This window comes from Panthera uncia, chromosome C2 (assembly GCF_023721935.1).
Source record: "Panthera uncia isolate 11264 chromosome C2, Puncia_PCG_1.0, whole genome shotgun sequence".
Lineage (NCBI taxonomy): Eukaryota > Metazoa > Chordata > Mammalia > Carnivora > Felidae > Panthera > Panthera uncia.
In genome coordinates, this window is record NC_064810.1 from 79,911,439 (window position 1) to 79,930,396 (window position 18,958).

Sequence of the window (18,958 nt, forward strand, 5' to 3'; positions counted from 1 at the left end):
AATCATGAGTATTGTTCATTTATTAAAATAATAGGGTACCTGGATGACTCTTGAATATATATATATATGTACATATATATATACACACATATATATATTACATATATTTCTCGCCTGTGTCTACAACTCAAATGCATCATATTTTATTAATAGACATTTTTTAAAAGAAAATAATACACAATATTTGTTTCTAAACAGCACAATGCCTGGCATTTAGTAGGTTCTCAATAAGTATTTACTGAGTCCTAATTAACAACAAAAGAAGAAATGTGAATGTTCACAAGTTTTCTAATTGTTGCTTCCATTTACAAGCATTATAGATCAATACATTATCAAATTGGGGTTCAGGATACTTGACAGCTTTTTTTTTTCACTCCTAATTCTTCTGTATACGTATTGCTTATTTTTTAAGCAAACTTTCTTTCCTCCAACGGTCATACTTTGTAGTGGGAAGAATTAGGTTGATGAACGCTACCTTGGCCACTCTTTTCTTTTGAGAGGTGGTCTCTAGTGAAGGCATTGCAGTGTGAGCATTCCTAGTAGCTCTTTGGATTATTTGTAGAGAGACTGAAACCACTGTGCTCTTCTGCCAAGAATATACAGACATGAACTGGCACCCACATTTTTAGTCACAAGAATGTACACATTCTGCAGTCTTGTTTATGTACAGATCTTCTGAGCCATTTCTAAATCTTCATACCATTTCTTTGGAGTTATATCCATTTTCTCTTAAACTAAAGGATGGGGCCCAGTATTGAGCCATGTGTGTGGAGATGAGAGCCGGGATAAGTGGGATCTGGGATGTGACAAGAAGGATTGTGGCAGCTGTGACAATCATGTGTCTGCTCCAGGGACTTAGAACAGTGATGACAGGTGCCTGTCCCCAAGTCTTTGCTGTGAGATTTAACAATGACCAAGCTTGGGACATTTCAGTGGTGTTGAGACACATCTCCTTTTCTTAGGAGAAAGGCTGTGTCTACTGCCTACAGAAGATAACCTCAGAACTTGAGATAAACAGTGGGGGAAAGGTATGTTAAAACAGGCCACTTCTAAAATTGGTAATCTGAGGGGGTAAGCAAACCCTTACTCTGAGATTTGGCACAAGGGCCAGACTCCCCCACCACTTATTTTTGTAAATAAAAAAATTTTTTTTAATGTTTTATTTACTTTTGAGAGAGAGAGAGCACACACAGGGTAGGGGCAGAGAGAAGGGGGGACAGAGGATCCAAAGCGGGCTCTGCACTGACAGCAGTGAGCCCAGTGCAGGTCTTGAACTCATGAACCGTGAGACTGTGAGCTGAACCAAAGTTGGACACTCAACCCACTGAGCCACCCAGGCACCCCTGTAAATAAAATTTTATTGGAATATAGTCATGACCCTTTGTTTATATATTGTCTATTTGTTTTTTTTGCTATGATGGTGGAGTTGAGTAGATGCAGTTAGAAACCTTGTGCCCTGCAGAGCCTAAAATATATATTTGGCCCTTTACAGAAAGAGTTCACAGACCCTTGAAATAAAACCAGGGGAGAAGCTCTCATGTGATAGCAGGATATTTTCTAAACTTGAAAATAAGGTTTGCCAGTTGGAAAGCTCCTTTTCATCTGAGATTTTCACTAAAACAGTACAATAACCATTTTACTAAATAAAATACATAGTTCCTGTTCTTCATCAAATAGATTTTACTTTCTTTATGAAGCTAAAAGCCATGTGGTTCTGATCTTGATCACATAGATCAAGATTCAATTCTAACCACAGCACATAGTTGCCCCAACTCTCTGTGACTCTCCTTTCCTGGGGCAGCTGTTGAAGTGCAGAGCCAGGGAATGGAGGTGGCCATCACTGCCTACCTGTGCAGGACCTAGGACAGGTCCCCAAAGCCACACCTGCAGTGTGTGCATTGCAGGTTGATGGGCCCAGGCATCCTGAGGACAGAGTGGGGTGGGAGCGATAGGCATGTTTTAAATACTTCTATTATTTTCTTGTCATGTAGGCTTTCAGATTTTCAGAAACCTTGGGTATTTCTTTCCTTTTATGTATCACAAAACACCAGTACTTTTGCTCTTGGGATCCAAAGGTCAGGAAGTCTCTGTACCTCTATACATGGAGCTTACACGTGCCAAGGTTGGTCTCTAACCTCTTCAATTTTGAAAGCATATGTGTATGTATGAAAACTTACTATTCTCTGGTTATAAAAGTAATATGTACATAGCATTTAAGAAGCAAATAATACAGGGGTGCCTGGGTGGCTCAGTCGGTTAAGCGTCTGACTTCGGCTCAGGTCATGATCTCGCGGTTTGTGAGTTCGAGACCTATGTCGGGCTCTGTGCTGACAGCTCAGAGCCTGGAGCCTGCTTTGGATTCTGTGTCTCCCCCTCTCTGCCCCTCTCCTGCTCATGCTCTCTCTCTGTCTCTCAAAAATAAATAAATGTTAAAATAAATTTAAAATAAAAAAGAAATAATACAGAAATGTAGAAAGTGCAAGTTTTTTCTCAATGTAGAAATAACCAGTGTTTGCACATATGAGTGTGTGTACATATAATTTCTAAATGTTAAATACATGCTACATGTACCTAAAATATATATATTCAAGGCATTCACTCTGCTGTGGAAATCCTTGTACGTTGGCTCTTTTATCCAGTTATTTCCTCAGAATAAATTCCTTGAAATAGAATTGCTGAGCCAAAGAATATATAAATTTTCTACATGATATATAATTATAAAATACGTAAATGTTGATACATAATACATAAATTTCAATACATGGAGGATGTATACTACTTTTCCCTCCCACCAATGTGTGATACAGATTTTTTCTCCCATACTCTCATAACCCATGTGATTATCCCTTGCAGTCTGATACTTCATACATTTCTTTTGTTATTATGAGGCTCAACAGTTTTTACTGGCCATTTTTTCCCCTCTAATGAATTGTCTTTCTATATCCTTTGCCCATCAGTCTTTTGAAAGGCAGTATAGGTTCTGGAGCCAGACCACTTGCATTTTAATCTGTCTACTATCACTTGCTGTTTTTAACCTCGGACAAATGCCTTAACCTCTTTGCATCTCAGTGTCCCTGTCTATAAGATGGGGGTGGTAATTGTATATATCATGGTGTTGTTGTAAGGGTTTTTGCGTAAGTTAAAACCTGCACATAATTCTTTCTGTGTAAAATTAGTGCTATTGTCATCATCTTTATTTTCCATCTTTTTGTTACTGATTTGTAACAGCAATTACATATTAAGGCCATTATCCACTTGTCATACTGTAAGTATTTTTCACCAGCTTGTTATTTCTCTTTGCTTTATTTGTCGTGTCTTGTGCCATAATAATTTTAAATATATTTTGGACAAACTGTTGTATGAAGAAAATTGTAAACATGTCCCGTGGCCTGCCTTCTCTTACCCAAATTTTACCCAATAACCACTCCCCCCCAAAGTATAGCACCTTTATGTTTCCATTTTTCAAAAATGTTTCCTAAGCATATATACAATCATATTATTCAAAACTATAAGTGGAATCATGTCATACACACAGAATTACAAGGGTTTTGTTTTTGTTTCACTTATTATGGGCATCTTTTCACAATTAAACCTAATTCTCTTTAATGTCTACATAGTATACCATTGTATGAATTTACTATAATTTTTCTAACCAGCACACTATTTTTAGACATTTGAATTGTTTCCAGGTTTTCTCTACTACACGTAGGGTCAAAATGAATATTCCTTTTCATAAGTCTTTGCACAATGTGTGAGTATTATCCAAAAGTAAATTATCTAAGACTAGGATTATTGCATCAAAAGGTATATGCAATTTAAATTCTCACAGATTTCTCTTCACCAGAATTCATGTAGAAATTTTAAGAAGTAAAGTAGTTAAATCAGTGACGTTTTGTATTTTGGCCTTTGGTGTCATGCTAAAGAAAACATGTCCCATCCAACACTGTAAAGGTATTCTCCCATGTTTTCTTATAATAATTTTTAATTGTTGGATTTTGAGGATTGTTATTTGTATCTGTAATTCATAGGGAATTTATCTTGACTTAAACTTTGACAAAAAGATCTTTTTTTTTTTTTTCCAAATGGATAGCCAGTTTTCCCCAAATCACTTCTTGAATAATGTACCATTTAATCACTTAGTTTGAAATTCCAGGTGTCTCATACACTAAATTCCCACTTAGTTGTCTTCCTGGACTCTGCTCCATTCATCTCTTTGTCTATGCTATAATTACTGTAGTTGTATACTCTCTTCGACAGCTTTAACAGCAGGATTATTTTTTTCCCTAAAAGAATGAATTGGAGAGATGACCAACTTTTAATATGCTTGGGAAAATTAAAGAATATGTAACTTTTCTGTTCCTTGAAGATTTTATCCATAAAACATCTGGGCCTACCACCTTTTGGAGACAAATCATTTATAAACTTTTCAGTTTATTATAAATTATTAACTTGGTTTTATTGGTTTTTATTTGTCCATAAAAGTATTTGTTTCATCTAGTTTTCACATGTGTTGGCATAACATTGTACAAAGTGGACTATTGCCTTTTAAGTCTCCCAACTTGTGTATTACTCTTTTGTAATTCCTAGCATCATATATTTGTGTTTTCTTTTTTTCCTTGACCACATTTGCCAGGGCTTTGTTTGTTTGTTTGTTTTTAATTTCTAAGTAGTTGATGGGTTCTTTTTTGTTATCTTGCAGTTCTTTTCTATACTTGGTATTCAGACAGTGTTATGGCAGCATTTCTGATTTTTGTGACCTTACTCATGCATGGTCAGTATTTTAATTCGTGGGCATTTGGAAGGATGCACCTTCTCTAATGGGCTTGAAGTTGTGTTTATAGCTATAAAAGCAAGCTTCTGATTGGTGGCTCATATCCTCTATCTGATTATTTTTATCTGTATGACTTATTATGGGAGGAGTTTGCTCTTCTCCCACCATGATTATGGTTTTGTCAGATTCTTTATTCTAATAAGTTTTATTTCATGTATTTTGGTCATAGCACTCTAGAAATAATCTGGAATTTTATTCCAAACTGTTCAGCTTCTTTTCCTAATGAATACACAGTCTCATAACCTGTGGTTTAGAATTAACTAAACTGTAACTGGTTACTTTGTCCACTGCAGATGGTTTCTTGTGCTCCATATCCTCTCATTTTTGAGTTATTTGGGGGCTTTTTTGTTTGTTTGTCAGGAATGCTTCCTTATACAACTTTTTTCAGCAATTGCACTTATGTAATATAAATTCTAAACCTTTCTAGATCTGAAAATGCCCTTCTTTTCTTGTCCCTTCACATGAATGAAAGTTCAACTGGGTGTCTAGAATTTCTAGAGTAATAGTTCCTCTACAACTCTGAAAACATTACTTTTAGTATTTTTTTTTTCAGATAAATGTGCTACCAGCCTGATTTATTTCGTAGATTGCTTTTTTTCCCTTCTGTCTGTAAGAGTTTTTTTGGTTTGTTTGTTTTGTTTTGTTTTTGCCTTTTTTTAGTATTTTGCCTTTACACTTGAGTTCAGAAATGTGAGTCTCTGCCCTTTGATCTGAAGATTCAGGTTTTTCTTTGCTTCAGGAAAATCTTTTTCCTGAATCCTGAGGGATTGTAGCTCTTCTTCTCCATTCTCATATCCAGTTCCTTCTTTTTGTTTTGCATGGGTTAATCTTCTGATGCACTGATGGACTTTTTAGGAGTGTCTTTTCTGCTATTTATACAGCCTTTGTGGAGTTTTTCCTTTCCAAATCCATCTAGGTCTCTCATTGATCTTTTCTCATAGCAGTATACTTACAGATGAATGAAGTCAAATCAAATTTTTTTTAAAAGTTCTGTTTTCTGAATGAATTCACTTGGGTCATTTGTTTGCCTTGCTCGGCTTTGCTCCCTTCTTCCATGCTCCTGATTCTTAATACACATCTAATAATTTTAATTGTCCATTCGTATACTTAAATAAACTCAACAGAAGGCATATTGGAATCCTTAGGGGAGTTTTTTCATAACATGCCATGGGCCCCAACTGAACCAGTGAATTCAGAATGTTCCAGGTGGGGCAGCATTGGGGGTAGTAGTTGAGATCTTGGGCTACAGAGTCAGATACAGATCTGTGCTCAAGTCTTGGCTTTGCCTCTTGCTAACTTAACAGTTTCTAGTTTTCCTCAGCTCCTGAGGTTGTCCCTTGAGAACACACAGAGGTGGATAAGCAGCCATTGTGGAGAGGCCCTTTGACAAGCTGGCGTAGAATGGTGTACCTTCTGAATCTTGGAGAGGCTCTGCCCATGACACTGACCCCTTTGGCCGAGTCCACTCCATCCCCCCAGGCCCATGCCCACATTCCTGGTTCCTAGGGAGAGCATCCACCGTCTTTGCAATGTGGCATCAGTCTTTCTTCACAGTACAGCTGTTTCAGTATTTGAAATTTGTATGCCTGACACTTGCTCTGTCCACTGCTCATTTCCCAGCCCTCACTCTTCCCACCCCTCACTCTTCCCACCCCATGATTTCTTCATGCTTCAGTTTGTCACCTAAATCATACATCATGATTATGGTCATACATAGCAGCTTGGGACTAAAGACTCTGAAGTTCTTCCAGGAAAAGCAGGTCCAACTGTTTATAATTGCTTTTTTAATTTTTACTAATGCATTTGATATATACTCCTCTACCTAACCCCCCCCCCCCCCGAAGAGTGAAGCATAAAGGAAGAGCAGACACCAGTTTCCCTCAAACTGAGAATATAACACAAACCGGTGGATAATAATGACCACCCACCTTGCAGCCTCTGTTGGCAGGGGGTGGGGACACACTTGGCAGGGTCACCTTTACTGTAACACCCCTCCCCCACTCCCTAGTGTCATAATGCTTCTTAAATTCTTAAAGATAGAGGAGCTTTTTCACCACCCCCTCATCTCTCTGGCATTGGAATTCTTATCTTGGGATTCACCCTAAGACCAAAAACAGCTCATGTGGTTCCTGGTGGCTTCTAAACCTTCAGATGGAGGGTCTGTGGGAGCAATACATGGGGAAGGAGGCGTCTAAAAAAATAGTAATTAAAAATAATAAAAGAGCTTCTCCTTTACAAAATAACTAGGGACTCTCAAACTGGGACAGTGAGACCGACTGCCGTGTTGGGTTGGGTGGGCTTCCTTGCCGACCTCCCCCTCCTTGGGCTCTTGGTTCATCAGATGGCTGCAACCTGTTTTCCCATTAAAGAGAACATTTATTCAAGTCATCAGCGGGTGATTTCTCTGACGGTTGTGATGAAGCGTGTTTTGAAAACCTTCCTCCAGTTGAGATTGTAGACTCCATCCATAGAAGGTTGGGAAATCGTGTGCTTTAAGCATACATTTCATTATAAATAAGTACTCTTTTAACACTAACAATTCAGTACTACAATACCCAATGATAGATCCTTCCACTCCTGTGACCCCACTCAGTGCCACGTAACGTCCTTCAGGGGCATCCATGGTACTTCATAGGGTCAGATCCAAGTTCAGACCAAGGCCCACAAGCCCTGTGTGATCTCAGACTGCCTGCCCCCCATCGTTTGCAGCTTTTACCCTACCGGCCCCTTTTCTGTTTTTCCAAAGGCCAACCCCTGTCCTAGCTCAGCACCTCTAAGAATCTTGCTTACAATGTTTCCTTCCCCAGTGCCTTGTGTGCAGTTCCTTCTCCTCCATGGAGCCCAACTCAGAGGTCACCTCCTCAGAGAGTCTTCCTGGGCTGCTCCAGCTATATTTGGCATCCCAACCCTAATCTCCACAGCTTTGCTTCCTCACGTCGTCCTGTTCATTTCTTTCACAATACTTGTCTGTCTCCCCAATAGGACGTAAGTCCCATGGTAGCAGGGACCTTTTCTGTCTTAATAGCTGTGTCCCCAGCACCTAGAACAGTGCTTTGTATGTGATAGGTGCTCAGATATCTTTTTCATAAATGAATGAACGATTGAAGGAACCCTCACAACATATTAGAAGATCTAATTTCTAAAAGATCTAGATATTTTATTTTCTAGATCTAGACATGATATTTTAACCCATTTGTGGATGAGGCTCAGAAGAGTTGAATAAATTATTCCAGCTTGTATGGAGCTGATGATTCAGACTCAGGTCTTATGAGTATTCTGATTCCGAAAACCAACTTACGTACATAAAGCCAGCACCTCTGCTGGAAACGAGCTCCTGACTGCCAAGTTTGGGATTCTTTCCCCACAAGTTTTCCCACTGTAGTAGCTCGTGAACACAAGGAGGAGTGGGGAATTAGTCTTTTTAATACTTTTATAGCTAATTCTCTCTCCTAACCCAAGTGGTAGGTCTAAATTTGATACAGTGTTTATGTTGGGAGTATTCAAACCCAGAATAGGAGTCACACTGTGGCTGGTCTATTCTTGGTCTCATGTGAGTTTGTGGAGGAAAAGGCAAGTCACAATTCAAAAGAATTATTGCTGCTCTGAGGCCTGAAAGAAAGGATGTCCTGCAAGAGGAAATGGAGGGGGAGCAAGGGGAAGCATCCTTTCCCCAAGGTAGATCTTTGAGCAGAAAGCCACAGAAATTCTCCCTTCACCCTCCATGGCTCAGGACAGGGACCTGCAGGAAGGGTCTGGAGCTGAATGCCCTTCAAGGAAGAAGCAGGACCAGGTAAGCCCTCTTCACTCAGCTTCCAGTCAGAAGTGGAAAGTGCCAAGGCAATGCTGGTCTCATAGCACCCTCTTGTGGGTGTGAGGTGTCACTAAAACCTGAGAGCAAAGGCTTGCGTCTACACAATAGTTCCTAAGCACAGCCCTGTGATCACCTAGGCCCACAGTGGGGGAAGCCCCTCCTGCAGTGCCCATGTCTCCTCTTTCCCGAGGCCAGAAGTCCACTCTCCAAGCTCAGAAAGGGAAACCCTTTCATTTGGTCCCTAGTGTTATAAGATGAAGTTGTGATATGGAACTCAAAGCCCATCTGGAGATCTGGGAGACTGAGAACACAACGGGATTTGTTCAAGGGCCCTCCAACAAACACTAGACCCCTGTAAGAAGCCTAGGAGGTCATCTTGCAGGGCGGGTCCACAGACATTGACCCCGTGGTGCTCTGAGCCATTCACCTCCTTTCCTGTAACAGGTGTGCCAGCATTTATGTGGCCTTATGCAAAGTGCAGTTAACTAGACTGTGGATTCTGTCAGTGTCCTGTCTGTACGAATGTATGATATCAGACCTATTTCTGTCTTGCAGGCCTGTTATGAGGATGAAGAGTTTGTGAATAAATTACCTACCACAGTGCCTTGTATATTAGATATTCAATAAAAAGCAGCTACTTTTTTTTAAGTTCATTTATTTTTATTTTTTTATTTTTTAAATTTTTTTAACATTTATTTTTGAGACAGAGACAGAGTGTGAGTGGGGGAGGGGTAGAGAGAGAGGGAGACACAGAATCTGAGGCAGGCTCCACCCTCCATGCTGTCAGCATAGAGCCCGACACGGGGCTCGAACCCACAAACCATGAGATCATGACCTGAGCTGAAGTCAGGCACTTAACCGACTGAGCCACCCAGGCACCCCATAAGTTTATTTATTTTTGAAAGAGAGAGCAGGGGAGGGGCAGAGAGAGGGAGAGAGAGAGAATTTCAAGCAGTCTCTGCACGGTCAGCGTGGAGCTCGACGTAGGGCTCGAACGCACAAACCGTGAGATCATGACATAAGCTGAGATCAAGAGTCAGATGCTTAACTGACTGAGCCACCCAGGTGTCCCAAAAGCAGCTGCTTTTTAAATGTTATTGTAATAGCTCTTTTGTTTTCTATCCACATTTGTCTTCCTGTTCCCTCCCGACCCTCCCTCACACTCACACATGATGCTATTTATTCACTCATTATCACTCCTCTCTCAGCCTCATTTTCAATCCCTCCATTCTCAATCTCTCCATTCCTTTCAAAACTCTCTGAGGGAGCTCACAGACCTGGCTTCCCAGGAGCACATTTGCTGGCCGTGAATAACTCCAGATTTTGTCCTACTGTCTCTGTGCCTTTTAATCCACAGTCCGTGGCTTCCCAGAAAATAGAAGCCACTGGGCCTGCCTGTCTGAGGGAGGGCAGGTCCAAAGAGTTACTCCCGTGGTGGTAAGTTCCCAGGGGCCTAAAGCATGGTGCAGCTTAACCGTGATAAACATTCAGCCAGGCATTCAGTGCTGCGGTGGGAGAAGAGGAGCAGAGATCTGAGCTGCCAGGGACCAGGTGGAGCCAGGTGACGGTACGCAGAGCCTGTGCTGTGTGCGGGAATCTTGCCTCCCTGAGTTTGGAGAATGTCCCTGTAGGCAGCCGCTGACTGACCGACTATTTCTTTCATGCTGCAGACTCACTCCGGATACTTCTCCAGCTTGTACCCCCCTCACCAGTTTGGGCCGTTCCCGCATCACCACTCCGTAAGTGCCCCTCGGTTCAGCCCGTCGGCCACTTTTCCCTCTCCTTTGGCGGGTACCACATAGGCTGTGGTGGACTGACCAGTGAATGTCCTGGCGTGAGTGCTGGGTCCTATGTGTCCAGGGCTTCTTGTGAGTGACACCAAACTACCCCAACAGTCAGCACTCCTGCCAATGCTTACAAATCCACAGGTGGCAGGAAATGGGTACATACGAATGATCAAGAGATAAAATTAGGAGATAGTATTTAGCAAAGAAGAGCATTTCTAAAGGTCTTTGAACAAATGGGGTCATGTCATTCCCACAGACCCCTATGGGGACGACCCCTGTTCTCTTTCGGCTGTCACCATGTGGCATGGTCACGGCAGGTTTACTTATCTTCTTTCGAACCTGATGTCACTCTGGTGAAGATGCCAGTCATGGCTACAAGGTGTGCAGAGTTGTTTCCTGTTCTTCTAACAAAGTGCCTCAGGACCCTGTCCTCAGGCCAGGTATATTTAATAACAGTATTGATTTCTTGGATAAAGACACAGGAGCGAGCAGTACTTATCACATTTGCATATGACAGAAAGCCTGTGAACAGACAGCTTTCTGAATCCAGCAAATTCAGAGCTGCTCAAGAGGAGTTCCCATTTCGATTGTCATGTAGTGCTCCCTGTGCCCAGGTTTGTTCCTTAGGCCTCACACCTGCAGCTCCTAGGCCGCAGGAGCATCCCATGCACCATTTTGACCATTTCCTTGGGTATTAGGGCTCCCACAGCACACAGCTCATCGTAGATGCTAGGTACCTGCTGAGTGCCTGATGGAACAACCCAGTGGGAATGATGTCTTGTCTTGTGCTGCCCTTCCAGTACCCAGAGCAGGAGATTGTGAATCTCTTCATCCCGACCCAGGCTGTAGGTGCCATCATTGGGAAGAAGGGGGCGCACATTAAACAGCTGGCTCGATTCGCTGGGGCCTCCATCAAGGTAAAGCTGCTCTCCACAGCCACCTGTTTCCCGCCTTCTTCCATTACCACCTTCCCACCCCATGTGCCTTGTTCCTTCTGCTAGTCCTGAGCAACGCTGACTCCTTCTGGGGACAGACTCCCACAGGATCTGGCAAATTGGCCCCCAAGATTAATCCTATCTGCTCTCATCTTTACCTCTCTCATTCCTTTCTTGCTCAACTAACAACTGAATTAGAAAAATTTCTAGTAACAGACAAGCCAACCCAGTCCTGTTTGGGCTACCATAGTCTTCTTCTTAAGAAGATAAAGCAAAAAAAAAAAAAAAAAAAGAAGGGAGGAAGGGAGGGAGGGAGGAAAGAAAAAGGCTGAGGGTTTTTTCCCCAACCTAAGGGAGCAGACTTCAGCAGAGCATCATTTTCACTTCGCTGTTATCAGTGCTTTGACGCTTTAATTAGTCTCTCTGCTTCACAAATTCTCAAGAAAGTAGTTGGGATGAAAAACTCTTTGGAAAGTGATAAAATTGTGGGTAAACAAAAGCTGGTATCACAGCCGGACAGGCAGTCCTGGGACTGCACAGAGCGGCTCAGGAAGGAAGGCCCCTTGATTTATGGAAATGGTGGTGAGTGTAGTTACAGACCCACATCCTGCCCCTTCGAGCGCCATGTGAAGAAGCGCCCGAGAAGCTGAAAGGGAAGGATTATTCGACCCTGGTCCTGCTCCAAGCCCAGCTATCGGCTCTGACTCACAGGCAGAATGCTGAGCACGTCCCAAGCCTCATGAAACTCTTTTGAAAACAGAGTTTCCGTTGTTACGTAAAATAATTTGCTACCATGGGACAACCCGGAATTCCGAGCGAGAAGTCTCATGACTTGGAGAGAAAGAATGCTTGCGCTTTCTCCACAAGAAGAGCTGGAATTTCTCCCACAGCAAGTGTGCTGAAGAAAAAGCAAAAACAAAACATTCTGAGTAGTGCAGCACAAGAATTGCAGCGAGACCATCAAAGAGTATTATTTGGGCAAATCATTTCCCGTCTCAGGCCTCAGCTCTGTTACCTGCCAAGCGCAGAGTCTAGGCGGGAGCCCTGAGGTGCGGGCGGACTGCAGTGCAGCACACGGGGGGCCATGGCTTCTAACAGGCTTGTTGCAGCTAAGACCCCAGCCCACATGCCGGCAGCCGTGGCAGGACAGGTACAGCGTGGAGGACCACTGGGCCGGCTGCCCCCAAGGGCCTTTCCCTGTGTCCAGTCATGTGGCCTGAGATACCGTGCAGGAGACAGAATGAGATGATTTCAACTCAAAGGGGCTCAAGGGATTATGACATGAAATCCTCTCTTTTTCCCTGGGAAAAGTGGGACTTAGAGAGGCCCAGGGACCAGGCCAAAGCACGCAAGTGGCAGGACTGGCCCTGACCTCATCGGTTGTGCTGCCCTGTAGTGTGCTGAACACCACTGGGACTGGCTGGAGCACTCCCTTCCCACTTACTGTTGCCCGTGAGGAACAGGGCCCAGAGGGTTTCACTGAGTGTTGAAGGTCACGAAGGTAAAGAATACAACAGCCGACATTTGACCAGGTGATGTGATCTCTGGTCCAGTGTTTTTTCCACCTCAGCAACCTGAGTGCTATACCAGAGTCACTCCCTGCTGGCCTTCAGGAAACTAAGAGAGAGGGCAATCCCTTGGGCTCCACTCCACGGCATCCCCACCATCCTTCTATGTCCCAGCAAGGTCGAGCAGTGGTGTATCACCTGACTCATGGCCTCTGATGGGCAGACACAGCAGGGCAGGACCAGGGGAACAGAACGGGCTCTGCAGGCTGGCAGTACCCCATCATCCTTTATGCTGCACACAACATCCTGCTTCTCCAGCCGCTGCCTTCTTTCCCGATCCCTGCCTGTCTCCATAGCAGTAAAGGAGAGAAAACCACAGAAGCCAAGTATTGGTGAGACAAGCTTTCTACTTTTAAAAATCAGACCTGGCTTTGTTATTTTCAACAGGACTGAAGAAAGCATTTTCTCTAAAGCAAAATGGATAATCTCACTCTAAAGAACCCTCCATTCCTGCTTTGCCTGTCTTCAGGGACCACAGCTACAGGCACAGGGAGATGCTCCCAGGGCAGGGAGAGAGCTGTACACTTATATGTGGGAGCTGAGTGCTGGCAGGGGCTGGGTTGAGGTGAGGTCGGGAAGATAACACCCCAAGATGCCTGGGTCACAGACAACAGCTGGGCTCCCGTCACTCTGCCCTGCAGAGCATCCGGCAGGCTTCAGAATGCCACACAAATCTCCTGAGCCTTACTCCAGCCTGTGCTCACCCTGGGATCTCGGCAGTCACCTCCCCTCCGGGTCCTGTTTGTTTCAGTGATAAAACAGGGTTCTCCTTCCTGGTGCTCTCGAGGGAGTTTGCCGGTGGAATGTCATTCCAAAGCTGCAGGAGCATACGAGTAGCTCTTGGACTGCTGGTCTTGGCTGGTGAATGTCAGACAGTTGTACTAGCCTCACGCTTGACTCATTCCTAAATGGTGTACCCTTAACTCATTTTAAATTAACTTTGGTTTTGCTACACTGTTTTCCTTTTCAAAGCTACCTTAATGATTTTCAGAATAAGGCAGGGTATGCAGAAAAGAATATAAAATGAGTCTAACGACAACAACAAAAAAAACCATGCTTGCTTGGTCTGTCATTGAGTTGTGTTACAAGAGAACTCAGAATCACAAATAGAGCAGATAGACTCACAAATAGAAGGCAGCACTGAGCTTGCCAGATTTCACCTCCAAATTTCACAGATGAGGACATGGAGGCCGGGGAGGGGAGGGATTTGCAGAGCAGACACTGGGACCAGGGTGACCTCATCCTTGCTCTGGTGCTGTCACACTTGGTTCCTGTGCCGTGGAGGAGCTGGTTCTGGCCACTCATGTTCTAGCTCAACTCTCCCTTGCAGCCAATTGCCTCTGTGAGCTGAGAACTAGAACCAGGGGCGCCTTTCCTGCAAGTTGGCTCCACAGTAATGCCTCTGTGGACTTAGCCCTTACCCCCTCAGGGCCCTGGGTTGGGCTGGCTGAGCCTACACCTCCTTCTTCCTCCTAGAGCTCTTGACTCCCTTGGCTCGGTAAAAGGAGGCCAGTCATTGCAGGTGCTCGGGGCAGGGACGGGCAGGAACTCCTTGCACTGCTTCCAAGTCTGCCTGGATGGTCAAAGACCCAAATTTGATACTGGGCACTATGGTGGTATCTTCCTAAGACCCAGAGTGAAAGCAGCAGTTGCAAAGGCAGAAACCACACCATAATCCCTTGCTAGTATGTGAGAGGGGACTGGGGACCACAGCCCGGCAGCAGCATTTTCCTCTTGCCTTGTAAACTGCAGATTGCCCCGGCGGAAGGCCCAGATGTCAGCGAAAGAATGGTCATCATCACCGGCCCACCTGAAGCCCAGTTCAAGGTCAGTGCCAGGGGCCACCTCAGCCCTGCAGTAGCTAAGGGCCTTTAGCAGGTGGCGGCCATCTCAGAGGCATGTTCAAGACTTCTTTGAGAGGCCCAGCCTCGATTTTTCTTCCTGCTGCTGCTCACTAGTCTCAGACTCATGCTGTCTTGCCTACCTCCAGGTTGTTCCCTGGAGCTCTGCTTCCTGGAGCACTCCTTCCCTTCTCTCTCATGGAAATGTAGATTGTCAGTGCCTAGTTCAAATGACACTCCTCTGGGCTATCTCTGACCCCTTAGCCACAGTTTTGAGGATAAGTGTCTCAGACTCCTTTAGTATTTTATACCCTTCAAGCTGTGGGGGCATAACCATAGGGTGTAAGGGGAAAGACCAGTAGCTTGTTGGGAGTTTGGTCGGATGCATTTTGTTTTTGCCCTTTTTTCTCCCCTGGGAAAATTATAAATTGAGTTTTCTAAAAGAAACATATTTATAAAAGTATAGTCCTTATCATTAAAAATACTGAAAATTTGAGAAAACATTAACACATGTGAAAACATTTAAGAATAATAGCCCTTCAGCTCATGAGTGGATAAACAAAACGTGATCTATGCACTCAGTAGGAAATTAGCCATAAAAAGGAGCAAAATTCTGATGCATGCTACAGCATGGATAAACCTAGAAAACACTGCATGAAGTGAAAGCAGACACAAAAGGCCGCATATTATGAGAGTCCCTTTGTACGAAATGTCCAGCAAAGGTAAATCCAGAGACAGAAAGTAGGGGTTGGGGAAGGGACGAATGGGGACTGCCTGCTAGGTATGGAGTTTTGCTCCGGGGGACTGGGATGGAGATGTCCTGAATAGTGGTACTGGCTGCTTAATGTAGTGAATACACAGAAAACTCCTGGACTGTATACTTCAAAATGATGAATTTTAGGCTGTAAGAATTATATCTCAATTGTTAAAGTTTTTTTGCTTTTTTTTGTCTTAAACCGTAACGTCTCAGCTTCCCTGGCTGGAGTTAAGACATCAGAAAGCATCCCCAGTCACCACCTACCTCGCCTCCATCCTTTTGTAACCCAGGGTCTAAACATACCATGATGGGAGGAAGTTAAGAGTCCCCTGGACAGGTTCATTCAGCCAGGCGTTTGTAGGTGCTGTAGATAAGGGAACTAAGACCTAGTTCTGCCCCATCACCACCACCCCCGGCCCCACACGCAAGCTTCCAAGAGGCAGCGGTCAGGTACGTTCCTTGAGTGTGGCAGGAACAGCCAGGTCTCTGAAGGAGGGAAGCAGGGTACGCAGCTCCCCCGTGGTGGCCCCAGTGAGTTCGGGGCTGGGGGTGTGCAGGCCTGGGCTCCCCGGCCGGTTCTGGCAGCAGCACGGCGAAGCGGTCACGCCTTGCTCTCTCAGGCCCAGGGGCGGATCTTTGGGAAACTGAAGGAAGAAAACTTCTTTAACCCCAAAGAAGAGGTGAAGCTGGAAGCGCACATCAGAGTGCCCTCTTCTACAGCTGGCCGGGTGATCGGCAAGGGCGGCAAAACCGTAAGTTTGCTCTGAGCTGGCTTCATCTCCTGGGGCCCATTCCCTGCCCCAGCCTGACCCGATTTCCTTGAGACCCCCACTGGCTCTGGAAGGACATTCTTCCAGAGCCGAGGGCCCCGAATCCGTGGTACTGGGCCAGGCCACCAAAAACACCAGGGTTCTGTGCCTAGAAATAGGACATCTCAGCTACATGCTGGGAAGTGAAGGTCCTCCCTGAAGAGGAGGCGGCTGCCTCCTGCCCCCTTTAAACCCACACAGAACAGCAGGAAAACACTAGGGAATAGAGCTCCACCCAGTGTATACCTACTTAGCAGACTGTCATCTTCTCTAAATTCACATTCAGAGGCCTGCAGGGTCTGGAGTCCTACACTCTCCCCTCACTTTTCAAACTTTCCATCCTGCAGATTCTGTCTTCTGGCTCTTTCCCAAACCTGCCCACCTGTTACAAGGGAGCTAGGTTAGCAACCGCGTGGTGGGTAAAAAAAGGAAATACTTTAAAACAAAAAACAAAAAGCAATGAAGGTTTTCAACATGAAGGTGGCAGCAACACAAAGTAATTTGAAAAGTGCCAGAGGATCAATTCTGAAGCCTGTAGGAATGAGCAGATAGTTCTGTCAGACACAGAAGTGATCTGGAACATGACTTACGTGGTGGGGATATGACATCCCCCTTACGTGCATAGGGGATATGAGCCTATGCACACTAGCAAGGTGACAGTGTTGAGTGGCAGGAATTTGAGGGATCTCTAGAGTCGTATGTGTGTGCACGTGCACACGCCTGCTATTTGCTTTACACAGAAATTCTTACTAAGGACTCAAAGCTAAGTTCTACATACAGTGAGTCACCTTTATACAAAAGAAGAAAGTTGAATGGTTTGTGGATTACTCCCCACATCCAGGAATGTGACCAGTATCAGAGGGCACACACCGGCTCTAGGCCGCTTGGGATGCCCTAGGCAAGAGAGAGCAAATGGCCCATGGGGGATTAGACTCCTGAGCCCTTTGATCTCCTATTTGGTCGTTTTAGAACCTGTCAGTGAATTCTGTTCATCAAGCCAACACTGCCCCCCAGAGACTGTGAGCTGTCCACCGGGCCTTGCAGACCCCACCTGTGTGTTCAGCACCCTGCCAGGGCCTGGGGTGAACCCCGGGCAGTGTTGGCTTGTTGAGGCTGGTGAGGAGGAGCACCGGAGTGCAGGAGGTGGGCTGCAGGTGAGGGAGAGCAGCACGGGCTGGCCACTTCCCGCAGGTGACCAGCACGGAACTGGAGTGGCAGGGAGAAAAGGTAACAATCCAGCGGCTGAAGCAGCATAAGTAGGACTCGGAGGCAGGGATGAAAATGAAGAGCAAGCATCAGAGCAAGGTCTGATTAGAAAGGAAACTTTACTTTGGTGATTTTCCTTCCTTGGTGCTGGGAGAGCCTGGGTCACTGCGAGCGTGTGCAGGAACCACACTGTGGAGACTCCAGAATAAGAATTCAGCCCCAAAAGGAGCTCCAGGCAGTCGGAGGCTGGACCCTCCCTGGGCCTCCCATTGATCCCATGTGATCAGGGACTGGGAAGCCCCCAGACATGTTCTAGACTGAAGGAAAGGAGAATAGCCTCTAGCTGCCTTGCCCTCCAGCACGCCCCTCTCCCACTGCCTCCTAACCCCACTTTTCTCCCTTCACAGGTGAACGAACTGCAGAACTTAACCAGTGCAGAAGTCATCGTGCCTCGTGACCAAACGCCGGACGAAAATGAGGAAGTGATCGTCAGAATTATCGGGCACTTCTTTGCTAGCCAGGTACCTGTGCTGTGAGGGTCTGGTGTCTCGTGCCGGTCTCTTTTCAGTTCTGAGCTACTGGTGGCCTGTTGGGTTGGCCGTGCCCTGCACACACACCCCACGACAGATGGAACCTCTACCTGGCTCTACAGGGCAGGGGAAATTGTTCCACACCTTCTCAGCCCTGCTCTCCCCCAGGCATGCTAGGGGAGCTTGAGGAAGAGGCTAGCACTTTGAAGTCAAGCCAAGCACATCTCAAGCCCCCTGAAATGCTAAAGCATGAGGTCTCCCCTTCCTCTGCCGTCTCCTCAGGCCTCAGTCACCACGTTCCCCTGGCGGGAACTACATACCAGGCAAGGACCCTGCCTCAGGGTGCCCCAGTCAGGCTTTGAGTGCCAGAATTCCACTGTTAAGAGTTAAACATGCTCATTGCTGGAGACCTTCATTTCTCTGCTGTCCTTCTCCATCTCACCATGACCTGCCCCGTCAGAGCACAGGGCCACTTCTGTTTCATTCAGAAGGACCAGTGACCTCCTGGTTCACTGGCATCATGTACTCCTGGTTATTTTTGACGCCTTTATATACATACATTTATATACATACGTATTATATACATAACATTTATTTATTGAGAGAGAGAGAGAATCCATGTGTGGGGGGGGGGAGGGGCAGAGAGAGGGAATCCCAAGCAGGCTTCACACCATTGGCGCAGAGCCCAACAAAGGGCTTGAACTCAAGAACCAAGAGATCATGACCTTGAGCTGAAAGTAAGAGTCAGATGCTTAATTGACTGAGCCACCCAGGCGCCCCTCTTTTTGACGCTTTTTGTTGTTTGGGTATGGAGATAGAGCAGTCCCAGTCCTTGCCCTAAACCAGTGAGGGGGGTCAAAGCTTACACTAAAGCCTTGTCTGA

General features: G+C 45.3%; 1 protein-coding gene across 2 annotated transcripts in view; it reads left to right on the plus strand.

Moving 5' to 3' along the window:
* IGF2BP2 (insulin like growth factor 2 mRNA binding protein 2) overlaps positions 1–18,958 on the plus strand; it is a 157,614-nt gene that overhangs the window by 136,395 nt on the left and 2,261 nt on the right. For both annotated transcript variants that reach the window (XM_049628424.1, XM_049628425.1), the window contains 5 exons: positions 10,313–10,381; positions 11,230–11,346; positions 14,685–14,759; positions 16,151–16,282; positions 17,953–18,066. In XM_049628424.1, coding sequence (XP_049484381.1) covers positions 10,313–10,381; positions 11,230–11,346; positions 14,685–14,759; positions 16,151–16,282; positions 17,953–18,066 — 507 coding nt within the window. The remainder of the gene's footprint in view (positions 1–10,312; positions 10,382–11,229; positions 11,347–14,684; positions 14,760–16,150; positions 16,283–17,952; positions 18,067–18,958) is intronic.